The 25,189-nt window shown below is 39.1% G+C and overlaps 1 protein-coding gene across 1 annotated transcript in view; it reads right to left on the bottom strand.

Annotated features, from left to right (window-relative positions):
• Nucleotides 1-24,131: 24,131 nt before the first annotated feature.
• Nucleotides 24,132-25,189, bottom strand: part of MZT1 (mitotic spindle organizing protein 1) — a 32,153-nt gene continuing 31,095 nt past the window's right edge. Inside the window, exon 3 of the mRNA XM_012642156.1 lies at nt 24,132-24,977. Within this exon, the coding sequence (XP_012497610.1) occupies nt 24,954-24,977 (24 nt within the window). The 3' untranslated portion in view covers nt 24,132-24,953. The remainder of the gene's footprint in view (nt 24,978-25,189) is intronic.

Here is a 25,189-nt window from a genome sequence, read left to right as displayed (position 1 = left end):
AATGCAATACATAGAGCAGAACTCCTGCCCTTGGAAGCTGCTGATCCCAGAGGTATCAAGACACATTGTGTAAACCCAAGTTAAACCTGTAGCCTACAACCCGGAGCCTAGCAGAGCCAAGTTACCACTGATTTGCAGACGTGTGAGCAGTGGAATCAATTACAGTTGTTTTATGCCACTAAAATCATGTGTACATTGTTGCTATGGACTGAACGTTCGTCTACCCCTAAAATTCATATGTTGAAGCCCTAATCTTCAATGTGATGGTATTTGGAGGCGGGGCCTTTGGGAGATAATTAGGTCACAAAGGTAGAGCCCTCATGAATGGGTTGCGTGCACTTACAAGAAGAGACACGAGAAAGAAGATCGCTCTCTCCACCATGTGAGGATACAGCAAGAAGGCTGCCATATGCAAACCAGGAAGAGAGCCCTCACCAGGAATCAAATGGGCCCACACCCTCACCTTGGACTTCCCAGCCTTCAGAACTGTGAGAAATAAATTTCTATGGTCTATGGCATTTTGTTATAGCACGCCAAGCTGACTAACACATTCATTGTGCAGCATTATTGAGGTAATATTGTAAGTTGCAGAGCTGGCATTCAAACCTATATCTATCGGATACCAAGACAGGAGCACTCACTTCTTACCAATATTGCCTGTCTGTGAAATGGTGGAATAGGGAATTGAACACAACACGTAAGGCTCCAAAGTCTGAGAAATATAGGCTGAATGATTTTAAGAGGCACAGAGGAGGTAACCCAGGACAAAAAAAAGGGAAGCGCTGGGCCTGGGAAGTGTCTGGGGAAGGAAGATAATCCACATGACAAAGACCTCTTCCTCTGCATGCTCAGACCCCACACCCACGCCTCTTCTTCCACCCTCTCCACCCAATCTTCCCCTCTGGACACCACAGAGAAGATAGAACCAATACATGTGCTGGTCCAAGGAAAGCAAACTACTCTAGAACTGCTGTTTTACATATATTTTTCTCATCTTTCATTTAAAAGGATTAAAGAATATTTCCACCAGTCACAAGGATCCAGAAAATCACTTGTGAGTCGCTATTTAACAAATGCTCAAATATAAGTGGATTTTTTTTGATAGCGGTATCACTTTCTGATGGGATAGAGATTGCAATAGTGGTTTTCATTAAAAAGCATCCTTGGTACTTTTCATGGAAAAAATTATTAGCACTTGTCTTTTGGCAAAATTCCAAGCCAAGCAATTATATCATACCTGTTCATGCCCCTCCCATGATTTCAAATGTCATTCTTCTTGCTACCTTCCTTGAAATAATGTGATTTTACTGTGAATGCCTAATTCAATTCCAGCAGTCAGCGACCCAAGGTTTCTCTTTTCTGAATCCTAGGGATTTTAGAGTTTTAATTAACTAATTAGTATAAAGCAATTGTATGAAAGGAAACATGGTATTTATAACATTGATATCAAGTGATTTTATAATACTTAGAGTATTATACTTAAAGCCAGTAAGATCATTTAAAAAGATAAATTAAAAAAACCTCCTAATACGTAACCTAATCATCTGTACCCCCATAACACGCTGAAATAAAAAAAAAAAAAAAAAAAACCTCCTAGTTCTTCTCCAACGTCAATACTTAGAATATTTGAAATAGTTTTTACCAGAACTGAAGCTCCTCTAAGCAAGACTTACTGCTGGATCCATATTTCAAGTTTACTTGATAAAAGGTAGAACCACTTTAAAGCAAGAATGAGTGAGCCTAGATTTTATTTTACTTTGGAATTCCAAATTTATTAATATGACCCTTGAACTTGAGATTTATTATAACTCTTCAAATCATGCCATCCCACAGGTTGAAAGTGCTTCTCTAACTCATATCAGTCATGTGTGTGTGTGTGTGTGTCTGTGTCTGTGTGTGTGTGTGTGTGTGTGTGTGTGTGTAGAGATTGAGAGAGAGAGATTTTGAGAAATTGGCTCAGCTGTGGGGGTTAGGAAGTTTGAAATCCTCAGGTCAGGCTAGAAGACTGGAAATTACAGAAGCTGATGTTTGAGTTTTGAGTCTGAAGGCAGTCTGGAGGTAGAATTCTTTTTTCCTTTGGGACACCTCAGTTTTTTCTCTTAAGGCCTTCAACTGATTGGATGAGTTCCACACACATTATAGAGTGTAATCTGCTTCACTCAAAGTTTACCGATTTAAATGTTAATAACATCTAAAAAACAAACAAAAAAGCTTCACATCAACATCTAGACTTATGTTTGACCAAATAACTAGGTACCATAGCCAAGCCAAGGTGACACATAAAATTAACCATCACTCTCATTAATCTCCAAAGCAGGTTCTCTGTATTCCAAGAGATGTTCCAGACAATCAAAAAACATGTGGGAAAAAAGAATAGGACTCCTTTTTACATTTATTTTTATCCAGAAAACGTATCTTCACCTATGTTTAATGTACAGATAGAACCAACACTCTGCTAAGTCTACATATGAGATGCCACCAGAGATGACCAAAGTTTAGGGTGTCCTGTGAGGAGAAGAGTTGTGGGTAAGGGCAGAGGGCCTCTCACAGTAGAAGCTACATTCTTAAGTTTAGCTGGCCACTGTGGTAAACTGAATAATGGCTCCCCAAAGATATCCATGTCATAATCCCTAGAACATGTGAATATGCTACCTTACATTATTCAGAGCTCTCCAGAGAAACAAAACTAATAAGTTACAGATACAGATATACTTACTATGAGGAACTGGGTCATATGATTCCAGAGGCAGAGAAGTCCCATATTCTGCCATACGCAAACTAGAGTCCCAGGAAGTCAGTGGTATAATTCATTCTCAGTCCCAAGGCCTGAGACCCAAGGGAGTTGATAGTGTGAATTCCAATTTGAGCACAACAGATGATGAAGTGAGATGTCCCAGATCAAGTGGTTGGGCAGAAAAAAAGGGGGCAAACTCTTCCTTCTTCCTCCTTTTGATCTATTCAGGCCTTCGATGGATTGGATGATGCCACTCACATTGAGGAGGACCATTTACTCTACTCAGTTCACCAATTCAAATACTAATCTCATCTGGAAATACCTTCACAGACACACACAGAAATAATATTTAATCTGGGCACCCCATGGCCCTGTCAAGTTGGCACATAAAATTAACCACACACACGGCAAAAGGAATTTTGCTGATGTGATCAAGTTAAGGATCTTGAGATGGGGAGTTTATCCTGGATCCTCTGGGTAGATCCAATCTGATCACAATTCGTAGAGGGACGGAGGAGAAGGTAGAGTCAGGGAAATGACGATGCAACAGTGGAAGCAGAAATTGGAGTGATGCCCTTTAAAGATGGAGGAAGAGGCCAAAAACCAAGGAATACAGGTGGTCCCAAGAAGCTAGAAAAGGAAGGGAAATAGATTTTCTCCTGGAGCTTCCAGAGAGGATGCAGCTCTGTTAGCACCTTGATTTTAGACCATGTTTGCAAAAACAGTGTATTAATAACAGAAAAGGTAGGAATTTTCTTGCAATATTTCAGTGAAACCTCTGCATCATTTTTTAATGGTGTTTAAAAATGTATGTCATGATTTTAAACAAGCACTACGTGTCTGCAACTATAAGCTAGTATCTTTGTGAGTTATTTCAGCTATGGTAGCCATTAAACCATGTATCAAATAAACCTCAGAATCAGAGACCACTTGCTCAAGGCTTCTTGGACATGGCTCTCTGGGCCATGGTCGCAAATATTTGGCTCAGAATGAACCTCTTTAAATTATTTTACAGACTTTGGATTCTTTTCCATTGACACAACTCATATGTAATGGGCCACTTCCTTAAAAAAACAAACTACAACAACTCACCCAATATGAAATAGCTAATTTGAATAGCCTTAACAACTATCAAGAAATGGAATCTGTAATTTTAAATTTAACTCCCAGGAAAGAAATCTCCAGGCCCAGATGATTTTACTAGAGAATTCTACCAAACATTTAAATAAAAATTGATACCAATTCTATATAATCTCTTCCAGAAAATAGGAGAGAACATTTCTCAACTTGTTTTATCAAACTAATATTACCTTGATAATAAAAGAAAAAAAAGGAAGAGGGAAGGAGGAGGGAAAAAACTATAAAAAAACAAAACAAAACTTCAGAATCGTATCTGCAAATTATTTAATTATAAAGGGGTAAGTCAAGATTCCAAAAATAACATTACATGTTTATTTGCACTGAGATGCTGTCTTAGTCCATTTGTGTTGCTATAAAGGAATACCTGAGGCTGGGTAATTTATAAAGAGAAGATGTTTATTTATCTCACAATTCTGCAGGCTGTACAAGAAGCATGTGGCTGACATCTGCCTCTGGTAAGGGCCTCAAGCTGCTTCCATTCATGGCAGAAGGGGAAGGGGCACCACAATGTGCACAGAGTATGCATGTGGTGAGAGAGGAAGCAAGAAAGAGGGAAGAGAGGTTGCCAGTCTCCTTTTAACAACCAGCTCTTACAGGAACTAATAGAATGAGAGCTCGTTCATTACCAGGAGGATGGCACAAAGCCATTCATGAAGGATCTGCCCCCATGGCCTAAACACCTCCAACTAGGCCCCCACCTCCAACATTGGGATCAAATTTCAACATGACATTCAAAAGGGTCAAAAAAACCAAGCTATAGCAGAGCCCAAGACACTACAAAACCATTGCTGATGATGCCCCACCAGGTAGCTCCCCTGGTCAGGGCAGCATTGGGGGTAGACATTCTCCTCAGTTAGAGACCCAGCAGCCTTGAGATTGTGCAGGAGGAAGACGGGGAGTGAATGTCCAAGGGCAGCTGGTCAGTCCACACCTGATTTCATTTTAACCTGCAGATGGCTGCCTCTTGGGACCAGTGGTGTAGACTTCCATGGAGAATGGGCAAGTGATGATTACACCAAGGCAACCTCAAAGAGAGAAAAAAAAAGGAACTAAATCAACACCCTCAGACTTCCCTAATATACACACATTTGTTAAGATCATCTTTCCTCCCCTTAGGGATTTCTCACCAGCAGGTAGTACTACAATCTGAATGTTTGTGTCCCCCCCAAAATTCATACGTTAAATTCTAACTGCCAAGATGATGGTATTGGGAGGTGGGGTCTTTGGGAGCTTATTAGAGCATGAGGGCTGACCTAATATAAGCACATAATTATAAGGGATTAATGTGCTTATAAAAGAGGGCTCAGGGAGCTCATTCACCTCTTCTACCATGTGAGGACACAGCAAGAAGAGGGCCCTCACCAGACACCAGAATGTGCCAGACACCTTGATCTTGGATTCCCAGCCTCCATAGCTGTGAGAATAAATCTCTGTTATTTATAAGCCATCAGGTTTACAGTATTTTGTTATAGCAGCCTGACTGGATTAAGACAGGAAGGAAAGCTTCTAACTTCTTCTTAACATACAAATCAAAAGCCTCTTCTTATTTCTTCCATGATCCAATTGAAGATTTGATAATCATGCCTTATAATTCCCTTCTTCCTCAGTTACACCACCCTGATTTGCTTGCTACCTTGTAACCACCTTGATTTTTTTTTCAGCATCTTTCATGTCCTGAGGCAGAGTCTCAAACTTTAATAATTATAAGAAAAACATTGGCAGCTTGTTAAAAATAGAGAGTCCTTATTCTTATCCCAAAATCCTGATTAAGTGGCTATGAATAGGGTTTAGGAATCTGTATTTTCTTCTTTTTTTTTCCACACAAGCAGCTTTTTATTATAAAACAAAACAGGTCTGTCTCTGCAAGTGGAGAGAGAGAGACTGACTCACTGACTTACTGACTAACTGACTTGTATAGTCAAGGAAAACCTCACAGATAAGGAATCATTTGAGCCAAGCCCTCAAGAGACCCATGTGAACTAGCATGCAAAAACTGAAACAGTAATCATCGCAGAAGACGCTATGCTGTTGGTTGTCCATCCAACATCCAGTTATTCCTTCCTTCTCTCTAACAGAACCCTCTTCCCTTGTCATAACGCAGCCATGTGATCAGGAGAAAGCTGGAACCCATCTCTAACAGCAGGGGTGGATCCCAGTTAGTCTAAGCCAATAGTGGCCACCCAACCTCACTTACTACTGACTGGTTCAGGAAGCCAGGTTTAAGCCAATCAACACAAGAAATGGCCCTGGTCACTGTCACTGGTCCAGGAGTAGGCACATAAGCTAAGCTGGCCTAAGCAGATTTATATTTGTGTTCGGGGGAAGAGGTTTTTTCTTCTGTCCATGATGGATGTGAACAAGGAAGAATGTTGTCACAGCTGCACAGGACTTGGTGACACAGCCATCTCTGGACAATGAGGGAAGCCTGGAGACAGAGCCAATAAGAAGAAGAGAGCAGAGTGGGGAGCACTGTAGAGAAAAGGAGTCGGAGCCCTGATTAGTCCAAGCCTGGAGCCTGCTGTACTTCAAGACTCCCCAGTATATGCAATGAAGAATCTCCTTATTGTTCATGCCAGTTCCAGTTTGGTTTTTTATTCCTTAGTGTTTAAAGGTTCTTGATTATGACAATAAAAATAATAGCAGCTAACATTTCTTGAGAATTATCTTGTGCCGGGCACATTCTTTATATTTGTCATTTTGTTTAATGTTCCTGACAACCTTATAAGGCAAATACACTATTGTCCTTATTTGTAAAATGTAAGTGATTTTTCTCAAAGTCATGTGTGTAGTTAAGTGGCAGAACCAAATCATTTTTGTCGTTTATTTGAGACGAAGTCTCACTCTGTTGCCCAGGCTAGAATGCAGTGGCGTCATCACAGCTCATTGCATCCTCCAACTCCCGGACTCAAGTGATTCTCCTGCCTCAGCCTCCCAAGTAGCTGCTACTACAGGAGTGCACCACCATGCCTGGCTAAGTTTTTTATTTTTGTAGAGATGGGGTCTCACCATGTTGCCCAGGCCGGTCTCAAACTCCTGGGCTCAAGTGATCCTCCAGCCTTAGCCTCCCGAGTCACTAGGATTACAGGCCTGAGGCAACCTGCCTGGTAGAACCAAAATCTTTCAGAGCTCAGGGCCTGTGCTCTTAATCACTTTGATGGTTCCACTGATATATGAGTCAGAGGAAAAGATAGAGGAAGGAGCTTGTGAAGAGGCCACAGGAAGAACAGAAGATGGTGATATTATTATTAATTTTATGATTATTAATATATAATCTTGTTTTCTCCACATGGAATACCTCATCCCTGGGACACCTTTTCCCGGTGCCCACTTCTCTGCCTAGGAACTTCTATTTGTTCTTTAAGAACTCGATTCAGATATCAACTCCTCTGAGGGGCCTTCCCACATCCCATCTCCCCAAACTTCCAACCCTCTAGAATCCCACAAAAATTTGCTGAGATTTCTATTATAGCCTAAGTTATATTACAAAGTGCTCATATTCATACCCCCTCCTTGTCCTGAATTCAGAACTCCTTGAGGGCAAGGACTATGTCTAATTATTCCTTGTGGTTCCAGTGCTTAGCTCAGCTCATTGGAGGTGCTCAGGAAAAGTGAGATTGAATGAATCAATCATCACACCTCAAGGACCCTCTGTCTTACCAGGTGCCATGCTAAGAGATGTGAAGTTAAAAAGATCAGGCCTTTGGCCCCTTAAAGTTTAAAAACAAATTGAGGATGTGTTTTTATCTTTCAATTCTACTTTATAGAAACCCAACACAAACGAGCTTAAAAGTAAAAAAAGAATATGGGCAGGGGACAGAATTTATTTGTCGTAGGCAGGTTACTTCTACTAATAGTTTCAGAAATAGCTGAATCTAAGATCCAAGGGTTTCCAACAATGCTATCCTCCAGATTAGGTCTCTTTCTATAACCTGCTCTTGGGTGGCTTCATCCTCAGGAATTTTTTTTCCATGTGAAAGCCCCTCACAGCTCCATGTTTACATCCAATTAGCAAAAATAGAGCTTTTTATGCCAATGGTCCTAGCAAAAGTCCTAGGAGTAATTCTCAATGCTTTTAATTGAGTCACCTGCCCTTCACTGAACCCACTGTAGTAACTCTGAATAGGCCCACGTCACATGCCTACCTCTGGATTTGGAAGTGGGGTTGACCCCATCCAAATCGTATGGATTAAAAATGAGGGAAGGTTGTTCACCAAAGGAAAATCAAGTGGCTGTTACTAAAAGGGGGAGAAGATATTAGGCAAGCAAAAACCAACACATGTCTTCCAAAGAGGAGATGTCCTATACATCAGTAATTACGTGGTAAGCCTAGGAGTGATACCTGTTTTAAGTGCTTACAGCCAAAGATTAGGTAGGAGAAATGGATCACTTCAAGGACAGGTGTCCACGAACACCTTCTAGGAGGAAGCCCATGAATTAGGCCTTTTGGATAGATAGGATTATGGTAGATGAAGATGAGGAGGCCTTTCAGATACGTGGAAAGGCATGAACAAGGGCAGGGAGGTGAGGATCCTTTGGAGGTTTTCCAAGTTTACTGGGAACTTTTGGGAATTAAGTCTGGAACTTTGGTTGGGGGTCAGATCTATATATAGTCTAATAAGTGCTAATCTTTTCTGCAGATTTCTTCCACGTATGATCTCAAAAAAGAATAATTTTGGCAGGTACCACGAGTAGGATTATTCTTCCCATATTAGCGATGGGGCAAGTGAGGCCTAGTACAAGAGATGCCTGCTGAGAGTTCACCCTCTTGTGTTCAGAGACGGAACAGCACAAGAAGCCCAATTTCTGCCCCAGGACTGTGCCCCTCCCCCATCCACAGTAAAAATAAAACCTGGGGTTGGAAATTACCAGGACAGCAGCTGTGACTCAACCCCAGGGCCAGCCTGAGGACACCTTTGGAGGAAGTTGTGGCAACAACCATAGGTAGAAAGAAGGTATCTGACTTGCATAATGGCTAAGAACAGAGACTCTGGAGCCAGGCCTGGTTTTGATTCTCAGTTTCATGAGTTAAGGTGTTACCTTGGGCAGATTATATAACTTCTCTAAGCCTCAGATTCCTCATTTGTAAACATGGTAAAGAACAATACCTATCTTATAGGATGGTTTGTAAGGTCTGAACGAGGTATTGCATATTAAGAACTTAGCACTTTCTTTCTCTTCTGGTCTGGTTTCCTCTTCCTCATCTGGTCTCATCTCCTCTTCCGGTCTGGTCTCCTCCCTCTCGTCTGGTCTGGTCTGGTCTCCTCTTCCTCATCCAGTCTCATCTGCTCGTCCAGTCTGGTCTCCTCTTCCTCGTCTGGTCTGGTCTGGTCTGATCTGCTCTCTTCTTCCTCGTCCGGTCTCGTCTCCTCTCGGAATCTGTATTTTCAACAAGCCCTTCCCTGACATGGTCCTCAGGCCTAGACTTCCAATCAGTAAAAATGCTTCTGTGACTTTCTCTATGTTCCTGGCCTTAACTTCTATTAGGATGGATCCTAATTCTATATCTCTTGGTTTACATTTACATTAGAGATCTCTATCTGCATTTCAAACCAATTGTTAACCTCTCTTTCTCTAATTTTGTTTCATTTTATTTTTTTGAGACAGGGTTTTGCTCTGTCACCAAGGCTGGAGTGCAGGGGCACAATCATAGTTCACTGTAACCTTGAACTCCTGGGCTCAAGTGATCTTCTCACTTCAGCCTCCTGCAGGCACATGCCACCACACCTGGCTAATTTTTTAAAAAATTTTTTGTAGAGATGGGGTCTCACTATGTTGCGCAGGCTGGTCTCAAGCTCCTGGCCTCAAGTGGGCCTCTTACCTCAGCCTCCCAAAGTACTGGGATTATAGGCATGAGCTTCTTTAAGGTTAATACCTTGTGTGGTTTCAGAAAGAAACCTATTGGCTCTCCCCAAACCTACTTTTATCTTCCTTAATTTTGCTAATCACTATTTTTCCAATTGCTTGGGCTCAAAAACCTCAGTCATCAATAAGTATTTATTGACCCAAGTGAATGTTCATAACAATTTTCTCCTTTGCATTCCCAAGGGAGGCTGAATATTTCATCTGATCTTGCCAGCATCCTAACTAGTCTCTACTCTCCAGCCAAACCAACATGCTGTTGCCAGATTAATCTTCCTTAGGAACAATACTAATGCTAGAAAACTTTGGTTACTCTTTTTCATCAAATCTAATTCAAGCACCTTAGCTTGGAATCAACATCCTCCTCTAAGGCTCTAAAATTTCCCTCCAACTTTTCACTGCACACATCCTCTTCCCAATTGTCCAAGAGGCAGGATATTAAACCTTTGTCAACCAAAGGTGTGGCAATTATTTTTTCTTCTATTTTGTTGCCTATGAATTTTTATGACCTTTTTGTGTGTTGAAAGTTTGAAATTTTATACTGTCAAACTTGTCAACCTTTACTTTTTTTTTCTCCAAGATTTTTGTTTGTTTGTTCAGGGTTTTTGTAGGTCACTCTAGAGTACACTATCTTGTTTTATGTTATTCCTGTACATGACCTCTCTTAGCCCTTAGACTGTAAATTCTTTAATGGTAATAATCTTATCTTATTTACAGATACAATGAATACCTACTATGAGTTATTAACATTATTGTTATTATTGTTAATGTTAACATTCCACAACAGGTCACACAACTAGTAATCCTTGTGGAGCCAGGATTATTATCTAGGCAGTTTGATTCCAGACACCTGGCTCTAAACCACTACTCTATGCTGCCCTCCATTGTGTGGAAAAATAATGGACACCGAACAAGTACCTGTTGAGCAAGTGACATTTAATACACAGGCAAGCTGGGTTGGTATTTCTGAGCTAAACATAGTTTCTTAGAAGATCACAGAGAGTTTAAGAGGTCACGAGAAATGACTGGGTAACCATAATGTGAGATGCAAAAGAACCCAAGACTCTATGTTATGAGCCTCTTCCGGGGCACCAGTTTTCATGCACCTGGTTGGCTAAAAGGGAAATTTCAGAAGATGAATGAGGGGAGCACAAAAATCGTGGAATCCAAAGCGATGGGCAGTTTTCCACATCATTATAGCACTATTTTGTAACAATTTCTTTGGCAACTGACAGCAGGCATTTAAATCAGCTATTTCCTCCTCAGAATTCCTCTCCAAAGAATAATAATGGCCTCTGCAACTCTGTAGGAAATGTAGCCCCTACTCGGATACAATCTTATCTGGGAAATTGCCATGGTATTCGTCACAGCTGTCACTGTGCTGAGCCCATTAAAGATGTGCTGAGTGTAAGTCCACAGGGTTGTGTGCTCTGAGGAGCCCGCTACACATTCTTCCCGGGTTTAAACAGGAAGACAAAAACCACTCGATGAGTTGGGAACAGAGTCTGCTCACAGCTGGGTCAGCAAATGAGAGCCATTTGTACAGCCAGAAAGAAGTTACTCTGAGGCTCAGGTTGTTGATTTATAAAGACACTCACTCTCAGTGACACCACTGAGAAGGGAAGAACGCAAGAAAGAGGTTGTGCAGACAGCCCTAGACTCCTGTTTCTTTAATTGGAGAGCAAAAGGGGGGCTGAAGACCTCAAAAGTCAGGGTGAAGAGGTTGGCTTTGGGACCTCGGACCAGAGTCCTTTTCAGCTTGTTTTAATTGAACAGTGAGCTGCAGCAGCCTCCATTCCTTTCAGGCAGAGAATGTTAAAGCTGGAAGTCTAACTCCTTGATGAAATGCAGTTTAAGAAACGGGGGCACAGACTGACCAGGGCCCCATATTTAGCCGGCAGCAGGACTCAAGGTGCCTGGCGTGGGACCAGTGGGACTTTCTAACATTTGGCTCAGCAAGAGAACGTTCCTGCAAATCCAATGTAACGTCTCTCGATAAAAAGAACCCCAGATCGGATTCCTTTTCATTTTAAAATGTATTTTATTTTTTTTAACTTACAGTTGCCTTTACAAGGAAACCAACATAGAAATAGTCTTCTGCTCAATGTACCAGGGAAGATAATTTACTCAAAAATTACATTGTTCTGGAAACCAATTTACTGCACCATGTGAGCAGCTTATTCCCCCAAAGTTGTTGACTCACCTTGATTCAAAACAAGATCAAGCGTCTTTGCCATTTCCGGCACAGAGGTTTCTAAGCTAGACCCCCTGGGGCTGGGTATAACTTACCTCACACAGAGGGCAAGCTGCCTGGAGGTCATCACCGCTGGGATCTCCACCCACCCTTCGCATATCATAGGAGTCTCCCTAGGTTCCTGATGATTATGGGCATTACCAGCATGCTCCACAGTTTTGTTTTTGTTTTTGTTGTGTTGGGGAAGAGGCAGTCAGCCAAAGCTGGGAGAGGAGAGAGCTAAGGTAACCACCACCATGATAATTACATAATTTCATCAATTCTTTTACTTTTTCCCATTTGCTCACCTAAATCTCCTCTACTGTCTCTATTATGCTCCCATTTTGAGAGAAGCCAGGTCTCTGTTCCCATCACCATTGCCTGACCTGGAACAACCACCCAACAAATGTCCATGGACAGCATTAATAATTGGATTTTACTCCATTTCATCACCTCCTGTTTTCCATTCTTCTTTTCCCTCCCCTTTTGCTGGTGGTTCACTTTTTGAAAGCCAGTTCTAAGATAAGCAGTAACAAAAGCAATGGTAGAAGTAAGGACAAAATGCAGTTTCTTTGAACTGGGTTTTATTTTATAATTTGATATTATGTTACCAAATTATATCAAGTGTTTCCTAACACATGCTCTTCTGTGTAACTCACTTATTCACCATTTTGCTCTTTTTTGGTCCATAAGATAATTTTCTCTTTGATTGTAAATGAAGCAGAGCAAGGGTACAATTGTCGATGCAAGTCTTCTCAAGTGCCTAGTGAAGTGTTCTAATTACAAATGTCTTGAAAGAATTATTGTTGATAAATGATAATATGACACATAAATTCAGAGTTAAAAAAACACATTACAATTATTAGCACGGTAAGGAAAAATATATAACTACATTTAGCTTTTGTTATATTTACCGAGTCCTCATAATTTTTATTCTCTTTCTTTTTTTAAAAAAAAAGCGTATTTTGAGTTTATAACCATGGTTGTATTATCACTTTTTAAACTTATGTCATTATCATTACCTATAATATATCATAATTAAGTATATCTCAATTATATAACTAACTATATCCATATGTAACATAAAAAAACCTTTCTATATTAATTTAAAGGTATATTTAAATACTATCTTTTATTTAAATATTTACATTAAGAGAGAGCATGACAGTATCCTAAAGCCAATGAAATTCCATCATTTATATCTCAATTGAGATGTTTGGACATATACAAACTTATATAAATACAAACTGAAGTTTTCCCTTTAATTTTAAGCTTAATATGATTAAATTAGTTATGGAATAATCAACCGTCCTATAATCATATTCTACTGTTCAAACTGAAATGAAATATACCTCCCTTTATTAAAAAAAAGTCTGCAGAATTGATTAAATAAATGACAGTGTAATTTCCATTACAAGTGCTTTTTCTGCCATCTAGTGGAAAAATGAAATCTATGAGGATTCAAAATTTACATTTTTTAATTCTATTGTGTCTTAAAATATTTAGCAGAGGCTTATTTGAAATCTCAAGAAAAGAAAACAAAAATAATGTATTCTCTCCCCATTTCCGATTTGGTCTGCAGGTAGGCCAGATGTGCAGAATCTCGAACATTCCCCATGTTGCCAAAGGGACTAAATAAGAAAAAATGTAGAGGGAACTCTCCCTTTGCTAATTCATTAATTTGTTTTTTTGTTTATTTTAAAAGAATGCACATTTTCTTAAACTCTTTCCTGGGCTTTCTCTGTTTTGACTGTGGAAATGCTTTTTACCACTCAAATACCAGCTCAAATGCAATTCCCCTGCGAGAAACTCCCTTGGGCTCCAGTGGGATGAGCTCCCATGGCTTGTTAACTGTAATTCCAATTTCCATTCAACGCTTATGCCATCCTGCCTAGTTTTACATTATATTTCAGTGTGTCCGTCTCACTTGAGTGTGAACATCTTGAGGGCAGGGAATAAGCCTTGGTACTATTCCAAGTGTTGAATATATGTTTTTTTACTTAAACACACTTGTTGCATTTTAAATAGGTAGAACTGGAGCCTACTAATAATCATTTCCAATGTAGGCCAGCCGAGTTTTACATGGGCTGGTCTAGAGTGTATACATAAATTTCAGAGCTGGGATTTGACCAAGCTTTCTACTTTGGGTTATCAATTCACCCCATCAACATTTTTTTCCCATTAACTATTGCGTACTATACACTGCTGAAAATACCAAGGAGAGGAAAAGCCAGCTGCCAGCCTCATCCATTGAGAGCACTGTTGGGTGATCCTTCTCTGTATTTCTGCAATGATCTGGACCTTCTTCTATCAGTGTGTTTCCTCCTTGTACTGCATTTATTTGTCTACGTGAACCCCTTAAAGATAAGGAGTCTATTTTATTCATTCATATCCTCAGCAGCTAACATACTGTCTGCATATAGCAGAGGCCCAATAAACATATATTGAATGAAGAATCATAAACCATACAAATAATTGTACCATACAAATAATTGTAAAGGACAAAAAAGTATTAGATATTGTGTCATCTTCAAGGAGCTTATGCACCCTTAAGAGAAATAATTACTAAATAGTCTAACCATAATGTTCTATACTTAATAGACGTTGAATACAGTTTTTTGTTTTTTTTTTTTTTTGAGACAGAGTCTCACTGTGTTGCCTGGGCTAGAGTGCTGTGGTGTTAGCCTAGCCCACAGCAACCTCAAACTCCTGGGCTCAAGCGATCCTCCTGCCTCAGCCTCCCGAGTAGCTGGGACTACAGGCATGCGCCACCATGCCCGGCTAGTTTTTTCTATATATTTTTAGTTGTCCAATTAATTTCTTTCTATTTTTAGTAGAGACGGGGTCTCGCTCTTGCTCAGGCTGGTTTCGAACTCCTGAGCTCAAACAATCCGCCAGCCTCGGCCTCCCAGAGAGCTAGGATTACAGGCGTGAGCCACCGCGCCCGGCCCGAATACAGTTTTGTTAAATTAATGAAATGAGAGTCAATTTCTATTTCCAGGGAAAATGCTAAACACTTATCAAGAAGTACCAGTAACCGTCTGCATCTCCTAGAGAGGATAATCAAGTGTGAAGCACGAAAAATGTTCACAAATACTTACATTACTCAGCAGGTTGTGTTTCCTGCCAAGTGTGTTTTAGACATGCCACCATAAACTGGTGTAGTTAGAAGAAGCCCCACAAAGGAGGAAGGTCTTTGTCAAGAACTGTGAAAAGTCTGAGATTTTACCCTAGTTGTAAGTGGAAAAGTTAGTGGGCCACATTTTCATAGATGCTGGTAAAGAAAGCAAGCCTCCTGGGTCAGAGACAAAGGACTTTATTACTCACGGCACAGCAGGCACCATGAACTTCCTGTTTACATTTTTTCTCCTTGTCTTCCAAGTCTCATAGGGGTGATAAAAAGCAGCCCCCCACCCAAGATTTTGCACATTCTGTGAGTTTTTATCACAGCAGAGGAAACCCAGGCTAAGGAAACTGCAATTCTCTCAAGGAGGCTGCTAACAAACCTGTCCAATCTTTGTCCTGGAGGGAGACAGTAACCTTATTTTCCTGGTCAGAAAACAAGTCTGCCCTATGCCCTGGTGAAAGACACCATCTCTGTTTCAAGGCTGTTTGCTACACAAGCATCCTTGAAAAGACAGGCAAAAACAAGAAGCTGTCAAATACCTTCCCTCAGAAGATGGATAGAAACACAAAAGATCCATGGAGAAAGTTCTCCCAGCAGTCTTAATTTGGTTCTTGAAGGCTGAATGTGATTTGGTCAAGCAATAAGAAGAGAAAGGATATCCCAAGAGGAAGAAGAATTTTATATGCCCATATTTATTTCATGACAGATCTCTCTGGGCCTCAGTTTCTTTATCTGTAAATTTAGAATATTAATACTTTACAAGGTTGCTACAAAAACTATATGAGGTAATTCAGCTTGGTGCCTGATATGTAGCAGGTGTCAAACTGTTAGTTCTTTTCCATTTTCCCCAGAATGCATGGAATGTGACTCTGTAGACTGTCCTGATGTTAAGAAAATGGGAGAGTCCAGAGGCATTTAGGTAGTTCTTTCATAAACTTTTTTTTTTAATATACAGAGTCTCACTCTGTCACCCTGGCTAGAGTGCAGTGGCATCATCATAGCTCACTGCAACCTCAAACTCCTGCCTCAGCCTCTTGAGTAGCTGGGAACACAGGTGTGCACCACCACACCCAGCTACTTTTTTCTATTTTTAGTAGAGATGGGGTCTCGCTCTTGCTCAGGCTGGTCACAAACCCCTTACCTCAAGCAATCCTCCTGCCTCAGCCTCCCAGAGTGTCAGGATTACAGGCGTGAGCCCCTGCAACCGGCCCATAAACTTTTTTTTAATTGAGCGTCTGCTAAGTGTCAGGTACCAGGCTAGACACCATGCCTGCCTTCTTGAAGCTTACGATATGTTTAATGGGGAAAATAGAAGAGAGTAGAATTATCTTGCTTCCACCATGTAAACTTGTATAGAGTACATCTCCAAAGTTTTATGGCAATCCCATGTGACAAGGAAGCTAGGGGGAGGAGAAGGCACACAGGAAGAGCATAAAGCTAAAATAAGAACAGCACATGCCAGTCAGCAACATGCTTTCCCAGATCACATTGAAAAAAGGATGCCAGTAATTGCAGCAGGAAAATTTCATGTGAACGTTATTGCCAACTATGTATCATTGTCTAATCACTCATTTGATAAGTATTTATTGAGTATTTGCTACATGTTACGCTTAGGGATAGGTGCTGGAATCTGAAGATCAAGAGCAGGAATTCTCTTGAGGGTGAGTTGGCCCCAGAGGACAGAGGATTGATTTTTCACAAGTCAGTGTCAATGTTTATCTATGCATGGACGGAGAGAGTGTGAGAATTTGGGACACACTGTAAATAAGGTATTTGATTTAAAGATGATTATTGATTTATGGGACAATACTAAAGTAGACCTTGAGTAAAGAAAGAAAGCTGTGAAAATTTTTTCTTTATCTGTGAATGGGGTACATAATTATTTGTTTTATTATAGACGTTTATGCCTCAAATATTTTATAATAATAAAACGTAATCTTTTTTGAGAGAAAAGAATTATAAAGACCATCCCTGCTTTGAAGGCGAGACTTGATAATGTAACCGCTGTGTTAAATTAGGTGTATAAGAACAGTGTGTGAAAAGACAGCTCCAGTTGGTTTTCCTGGAAGAACTGTGGTGACAGCACTCCTTTTCTACCTCATTTCCAGCACAGTGCAGACTGGATTCCAGTTATGTATCTAGAATCTACCTATTGGACTAGACTGTGAAGAATGGCCGAGGCAGTGTGACAGCCGAGTGATGGGGGCTAACCAGGAGGGGAAGCGAATTCCATTTGAAACGGAAGCTGAAGACTAGGGTATACAAGCAAAGCCAAAGGAGTGCCTCGTCTACAGTTTCTGTTATTCATGGAGCACGAGACCGTCTTTAGCCGATGCTAAGAGCTGGCCTCATATCAGATGGCTGAGAGGAGCGCAGGGTCCAGCAGTCAAAGGATTCAAAGGACCTAAAAAAACCTGTCACGGGCCTGACGTGGTGGCTTGTGCCTGAAATCCCAGCACTTTGGGAGGCAGAGGTGGGAGGATGGCTGGAGGCCAGGAGATTGAGACCAGCCTGGTCAATATAGCGAGTCCTCATCTGTACACATGCACACACACACACACAAATTAGCTAGGTGTGATGGTGTGCACCTGTAGTCCTAACTACTCAGTATACTTAGGTGGGAGGATCGCTTGAAGCCAGAGCTTGAGGCTGCAGTGAGTTATGATCACATCACTACACTCCAGCCTGGGCCACAGAGTGAGACCCTCGCTCAAAAACAAACAAACAATTATGCCTTGTGGGCTGCATTCCTTTAAGTTAAATGGTACCTGTAGGACTTGCCTTTCCCCAGAGAGAGGAGATACATTATTAACAACATATTAGTATGCATTCCTTTGGTCTGACTGGAGTTTGTGAGTGGCACAAAATGCTGAAAGCAGAAGAAAAGACCTGAGAAACCCCAGATGAGAAAGCGTCTCCCTCCCGCAAGTTGTTTCCCTTAGGGGCTCCCTGGTTGAACAAATTTACTGCTAAATCTCAACATAGATTCCCAACCTTTTGGTACTGATGAAAGTAACAATGTGGGGTCATAATAAGCCATCACAACAACTATTTCTGGATCGAAGTCATGCCAGTGGCTGCTACCTTGAAAGATCAGGTTCACACAGCTCTTCCCTAAGTCTGTAGGGCCCTCGAGGTCCAGGCGCAACAGCATTTTAATGTAAGAACGGCTCAAGATAGAGTGCCATTTTGTGAAATTAAAGCACTTTTGTCTTTGTTCCATGCAAAATGCACCCCCCATCATTGTCTCTCTGAATTTAGCCTTGATTGATAAAATCCTTTTCATTTCTATTACACAAAGCCAGCGAAAGCAGGAATAAGTGTTTATTCAAGGCTTAAGTTAAACCTTATAGAGCTCTCCCCCTGGCTGCCCCTCCTCCCCACAAGTTTCTGTCAGTAGACTTTCCAAGGAAGCTTTCATTTAGCCAGCTGTTTGCTCCTATTTTACATGGTGGTTCTCAGTGTTCAGCAGGAACAAAGATCACTGATATTCCCACTGGGTTTTTCAGAAGCAACCGAGAACAATGAGCTCTTTTTATGTTGAAAACAGAGATTTAAAATTTATTCATAATCTTTACTTCTTCTCCCAACACATTCTCATCCCCATGGGCGCCTTTCTCTAATTAGCTATGCAAGTCTTGACTCTAAAATTTAGCTACATTATTCATCTTTCATTTTTACTGGTATGGTGCCTTGATCTTCCTCCCTGCATAAGCACAGAATATGCTTATATTTAAATATTTTATTTGTTTCCCTAAAAAGTATACAAAAATAAGAGCTTATGAAAACTTTGGGTCTGATTCCATTGATAAGAAAAAAGTGCATTTTGCATATGTCACTTCATAGCCATTGGGCCACTCCTGGAATCAGGTTTCTAGATAAATCGTACTCACAAAAAACAGAAAGTGGAGTTTCACACTTAGGAAGCTCCTACTATGTGCCATGTGGTATGCTATGGATTTTACATGCATCGTCTCCATTTAATCTTCACTACACTGTGAACTCCATGTTATCCTACAGATTAGGAAACAGACTTGGAGAGGGCACACAGAATGCAATCCTGTCTCACACTGAAGCTTGAGCTATTAAACTATATGAATACTAGAGCCAAAAGGAATCTTGGGGATTATCTAAGATAGCGGTTTTCCAAAGTGTAGCATGGGTACCAAAGGAGGTGGTAAAATGCAATAAATGCCATAGTGAAGAAGTTAATTTCTTTTCAATACTCTTCTAATCTTTCTGATAACATCTAGAGGAAATGCAGTTCTGTGTTATGTCTCTAACACTTGCTCATCTTTCTATCAAAGAAAAAGGTCTCAGAATTACAGTTTTTAAAGACAACACCTAGGAGAGGAGTCCCCGACCTATGGTAAGCTGTATAATTATTTCATTATGTATTACAATGTAATAATAATAGAAATAAAGTGCACAATAAATGTAATGTGTTTCAATCATCCTGAAACGATCCCTCCGCCCCGTCCCCCGTCCATGGAAATATTGTCTTCCATAAAAACGGTCCCTGGTGCCAAAAAGTTTGGGGACCGCTTACCTAGGAAATATACAATTCCATATTTAATGTTCATTGTAATTATTTTTAAAGCTATGGCAAATGATGCTTGTCTGCTGTTTAAGTAATCATGTAAATTTAAATTTTCAAAATAAATGTATTCATATTTTTAAAAAGTGAGTCTATTTAAAGAAAAATATTTATAAATAATAGTCAGTGGTATACAGAGCTGGTTAAAAAAAAACAAATATGAAGATTCTACAAGAAATCTGAACTTTGGAGGCATAGATCCGGAGATTCTAGGTGCAAACTCACACGATACAATTGAAGAAACTGAGATCTATAGAGATATAGTTAAGTGTCCATGAACAAGTTTCCTAAATTGATGCAATATGATCATTTACCTTTTAAAACATAACAGTGATCTCTTCACAAGCAAGTCAATTTCCACTGTTCTTGTTTTTCCTGGAGGTTCATCAGACATCTTTTTTTTTTTTTTTTTTTGAGACAGAGTCTCACTCTGTTGCCCGAGCGAGAGTGCCGTGGCATCAGCCTAGCTGACAGCAACCTCAAACTCCTGCGTTCAAGCGATCCTCCTGCCTCAGCCTCCTGAGTAGCTGGGACTACAGGCATGCGCCACCATGCCCGGCTACTTTTTTCTATGTATATTTTTAGTTGTCCAGCTAATTTCTTTCTATTTTTTTCAGTAGAGACGGGATCTCGCTCTTGCTCAGGCTGGTCTCAAACTCCTGAGCCCAAATCCATCAGACATCTTTTGACTAACAAATACAGACTAGAATTAAGGAACTAGAAAGTCTTATTTCCTTCCAGAGCAGCCACATAGTTCCTTGCTGAATAGTGTGACATTGTAGTGGGTGGTATTTTTTCTGGGTATTCAGATTAAATCAGTAGATGTTTTTTAATAAAATTTGCATTAGTTTATTTAGATATTTCAATGTATAGCAGTCAGCAAATTCAAGAATAAGCCATAGCTGTTACAATAAAAAGGCCATTTGTTGGTAGGTGAGTAGGTAGCCTTGCCTCTAAAAAATTTAACAGGTCAGTTTTCCAATATGTGTGGGAAGTGTAATCATCAGAACAACCTCTTTAAAGCCTTTTTTTTTTTTTTTGATGTGACTCTCCAAGTGTGCAGCTGGTGATTTATTGCTTTCAGTAGAGGTGATAACATGGACCGCTTCCACCATACCATGCTGCACTTCCACTCAGCTACTGCGGACTCACAAGATACCTCGGTGCTCTGTTCCATCCTCATGGACAAAGAGTGGTTAACAGATATACTTCCTGAGGCTGCTAGGCTCTCAGATGCACCACATCTTTAAAATACTTAAAATACTCCAGTGCAGTATATACAAGCCCAACACTGAATTTCATAAAAAAAGATATCTTTTTTTGTTATAACTGGGATCCCCAAATATAGCACGTCTGGAAAGTGAATGCTTTTAACCTGTTATTTCTTTATATTGTCCTGATTAAAAGGCAGTAATATAGATCTGTTGAGACGCCACAAAAATTCACCAGCGCACCATCATCAGCAATAGTGTATTTGTTAGAGGAAAAGAATGGGACAACCCTGGGAAAGATAAGCACCTGTCATTCTATTCTCAGCATCTTACTTCCAGAGCTTCAACTGATTCCCAACCCCCTTCAACTCCTTCTCCCATTTTTGCTTCTTCACCCATGAGATGGTGATGTATAGTAACAAGTACTAAGGCATATGGGTTCTAGAGTCAGTTTACATGGGTTCAAATCCTGGCCCTACCACTTCCATGATTAAGCTATTCATTTGCCACTCTGTTCCTCAGCTTCGTTATCTGCAAGGGGATGGTGCTATCTACCTCCTGCGGTTGCTCTAAGACTAAGGATTAAACAATTTGCTGTATTTAAAGCACCCAAACTAGTACTTTGCATATAGCAAGTTCTCAGTGTTATTTTTCAACCACATGGTACATATTGTCTCTTAGATTGCTAGTCTATCCATTCATTCAGCCAACATGCATTTATCGCTCATGATTAATACGTGCTATGCACTGTTCAAGACATTTGAGATACATCAATGAACAAAACCAAGAAAAATCCCTACCGTTGTGGGACTTTTTCAGGTAGCAGTATATTTATTTATAAACAATAAACATATTAAGTAAATTGTACATTAGAGAGCAATAAATGCTGTAGGACAAAAGATAGAAGTGGGTAAGGGTCTTCGGAGGGGTGGTAAGGGTGAGATTTAATATATATTAAATACAATATTCCTAAAATAAATCATTTTTCCAGGAAAATTAGATTCCCTTCTTGATTTCCATTTGCTGATAATCATTCTGTTACCCAGGTTTAGAAACTCAAGTCACTGTAGTTTCTTCTCTATTTTCCCCCAAATCTGCCGTTAAGTCCCCTGTGTTTTTCTTATGTAATGTCCTTTGAATCTACCCTGATTTGAGCACTTTTAGGCCTGGGTTACTGTCATAGCATCCTAACTAGTCTCTGCTTCTAGTCTCTCCCTGCTCTAATCCAACCTACACTGCACTAGCAAAGCACTTCCCGTAACAGCTTGATCATGTCTCCTCCTTTCTCTAATGCCCACAGAATTAATCCAAGATTTTTTATAGGTGTTCATAATCTGGCAATTCCACTTCTGGATATATACTTAAAAGAATTAAAAGCAGGAACTTGAACAGACATTTGTTTACTAATATTCATAACATTACTCATAATAGCCAAAAGGTAGAAACCACCCAAATGTCCACTGACAAATAAGCAAAATGTGGCATATACATACAGCAGACATAAGCCTTAAAAAGGGAGAAAAGTCTGACACATGCTACAACTTGGATGAATCTTGAAGACATTATGCTATGTGAAATAAGACAGACACAAAAGGACAAATATTGTATGATTCCAGTTATATGATTACCAAGAATAGTTAAGTTCATAGATAGAACAGAAAGTAGAAAAATGTTTACTGGGGCTGGGAGGAGGAAGGAATAGAGAGTTACTGCTTAATGGGTGCAGAGTTTCAATCCAGGAGGATGAGAAAAGTTCTAGAGATAGATACTGGTGATAGTTGCAAAACAATATAAATATTCTTAATGTGACTGAACTGTATGACTTAAACATGGTTGAAATGGTAAATTTTATGTATCTTTTACTACAATAAAAAGTAGTGAGACTGAGGAACTAAATGTTTAATTAAATATTTAAAAACTGATGTTTCAAATATTGGAAAACTTTTAAGTATGTTTGGAACATGTATTAAATTTCATAATGTCCCACTATGTAAAGAAACTCTTATTTTAAGTATAGACAAATATAATCTCACACTTATTTAAATTGCCAACTTTGTTTTAAAGCCTGGAGCAATGTTAATATAGCTATCTCCTTTCACTACCAGGGGAAAAGTATTCCATTTTACACCTCGAGCCTAGTTTAAATTACAAAATCTACCTTTAAATAGTCCTGAATCATACATAATAAGCATCTAAATATTTATGGACTTACCTATAGACACACAAGTTGAATTAACAGAAGCACATATTAAATCAAAAGTACATGCCAATACCACCAAAATGGCTTTATTGTCACTAACAACAAGCACAACACTGCAATTGTATCATTATTTTGTTTGGTTTCTCAAATATTACTTAAGTGTGCATTAAAAATATATGTTTACATTTAACAAATGTGACACATTAAAGAAGTCCTCTGTAAACATAATCCCTTCTCAATAGATTTTCCTGCTTTGTTTCATACATAAATAACTTAATCTACAAAGTCATAAATAAAATTATCAACTCTTACGGCCTAGAAGCATATACAAATTTTGAAGGTTAACAAGTGTTCTCTTTATGATTTTATAAATAACAACATGCTGTATTTGCAGTGTTTACTATCAAATGACTTATCATAAGTTCTTAGTGTCTCCCAACCTGTTCTGCCAATAATAGACCTTACAGTGCACTTGGCAAAAATGTTATGCATTTAAAAAGTCAAAATGGTCAAAATCCTAGATTTTAAAAATAGCAGAAAAGGTCCTATTTCAATATCACTAAGTCTTATTAAAACCACTTCAGTTTGAAAAACAAAAAATGCTACTAAAGAGTGAATGCTTGTACCATCATTTATATGGTATCTAACAAAATCTAAAATTTAAGAAACAATAAAATCATATTAAATCCTGAATTCTTGCCAAAAAAGTATCATTGAGATTCTGGTATAGGAACAGAATCAATATATTAAAATTTATTTTCATATCATCACTTTGATGAGTTATAGCTTTAAGGGTAAAAAAATGACATAAAATGACTTTAAAAAGCCACACTTATAATTCCTGATACAGAACATTAGATTAGTTTTTGTTTGATGACTGGAAATCCTTATTTCTTCAGAAAATATTAAATATCTGTTGAAACATACCACCTATCTAGTGATTTATGAAATAACCATTCAAGATTTATTAGGTAAGCACTTAAATTACTTTTATGTAATAAAAGTAAACAGGAATTTTCCATGTTGGCTATGTTTCATTTTATACATCATTTTTTAGCCTTCATTTATATGGTATAAAACTTAAAAAAATTCTCAACTAACATTTTCATTAGATTTAAATGATTCAAACTATAAATAATGCTAAGCTAAGCACTGTCATTTCCTTTAAAATCTAAGTTTCTAAAAGTTTTATTTTTCAATCAATATAAAAATTATCTGGTTCACATTAACTGCCCAACAAACTGTTTAAAAAACTAAATATTCTTTGTTAAAGAGCAGATTACTAGAAATGTTTTCCATGCTCTTATTTTTTAAAAAACAAGATTCTGATATACATAATGAATCTAAATCAAAATTCACAAATGGTAGCTGAAATCCCGTCAACTTTCAGCCCAATACAACATAAATCCATAGTTTTTATGCATAAACAATTCAAAATTAAAGTTTATAATGGAAATGTCAACAAGTCATAACTACTACATATCACTACTGATGGGTTCCACTATACTTCAACCAAGCACAGCAGATGTGCACATCTGATAGACAGACTGCTTAGAAAATTAAAGCTATCAGAGCTATAAATAAGGAATACATAAATATGAACATAACAATGCCAAAGCATTATAGGTGTAAAAAAAAAAAAGTGAGTAAGATGTGATGTAAACATATCTGATAATTCTCTGTAAGCCACTTTCCACTGATTTATAAAGCTATGGTTTTATAATTCTTTTAAAAAGGAAAATTTTTCTACATTGATGCATGCAGTAATTTCATTGTACATTCTTGACTACAAAGCAATCTTCAAATCCTCTTGCAGAGCTTGACATATCTCATCAGAATTTCTCCAGAAAAGTCAGCTTGTCATATTTTCAGCAGCCTAGAACAAGAAAGTAAAATTCATTATAATAAAACCATGGAAAAAGAGACACCGTGGAGATAAATTTGTCAATACTGCATTGTCATTAATAACTATTCTCCCATATAACAGAACCACTTTTTTTTTTTTTTTTTGAGACAGAGTCTCCTGTGTTGCCCGGGCTAGAGTGCCGTGGCGTCAGCCTAGCTCACAGCAACCTCAAACTCCTGGGC

This window comes from Propithecus coquereli, unplaced genomic scaffold, assembly GCF_000956105.1.
Source record: "Propithecus coquereli isolate 6110/MARCELLA unplaced genomic scaffold, Pcoq_1.0 Scaffold176, whole genome shotgun sequence".
NCBI classification, from domain to species: Eukaryota; Metazoa; Chordata; class Mammalia; order Primates; family Indriidae; genus Propithecus; species Propithecus coquereli.
Note: the sequence above shows the minus strand (reverse complement) of the source record. Positions and strands in the feature narration are given on the sequence as shown.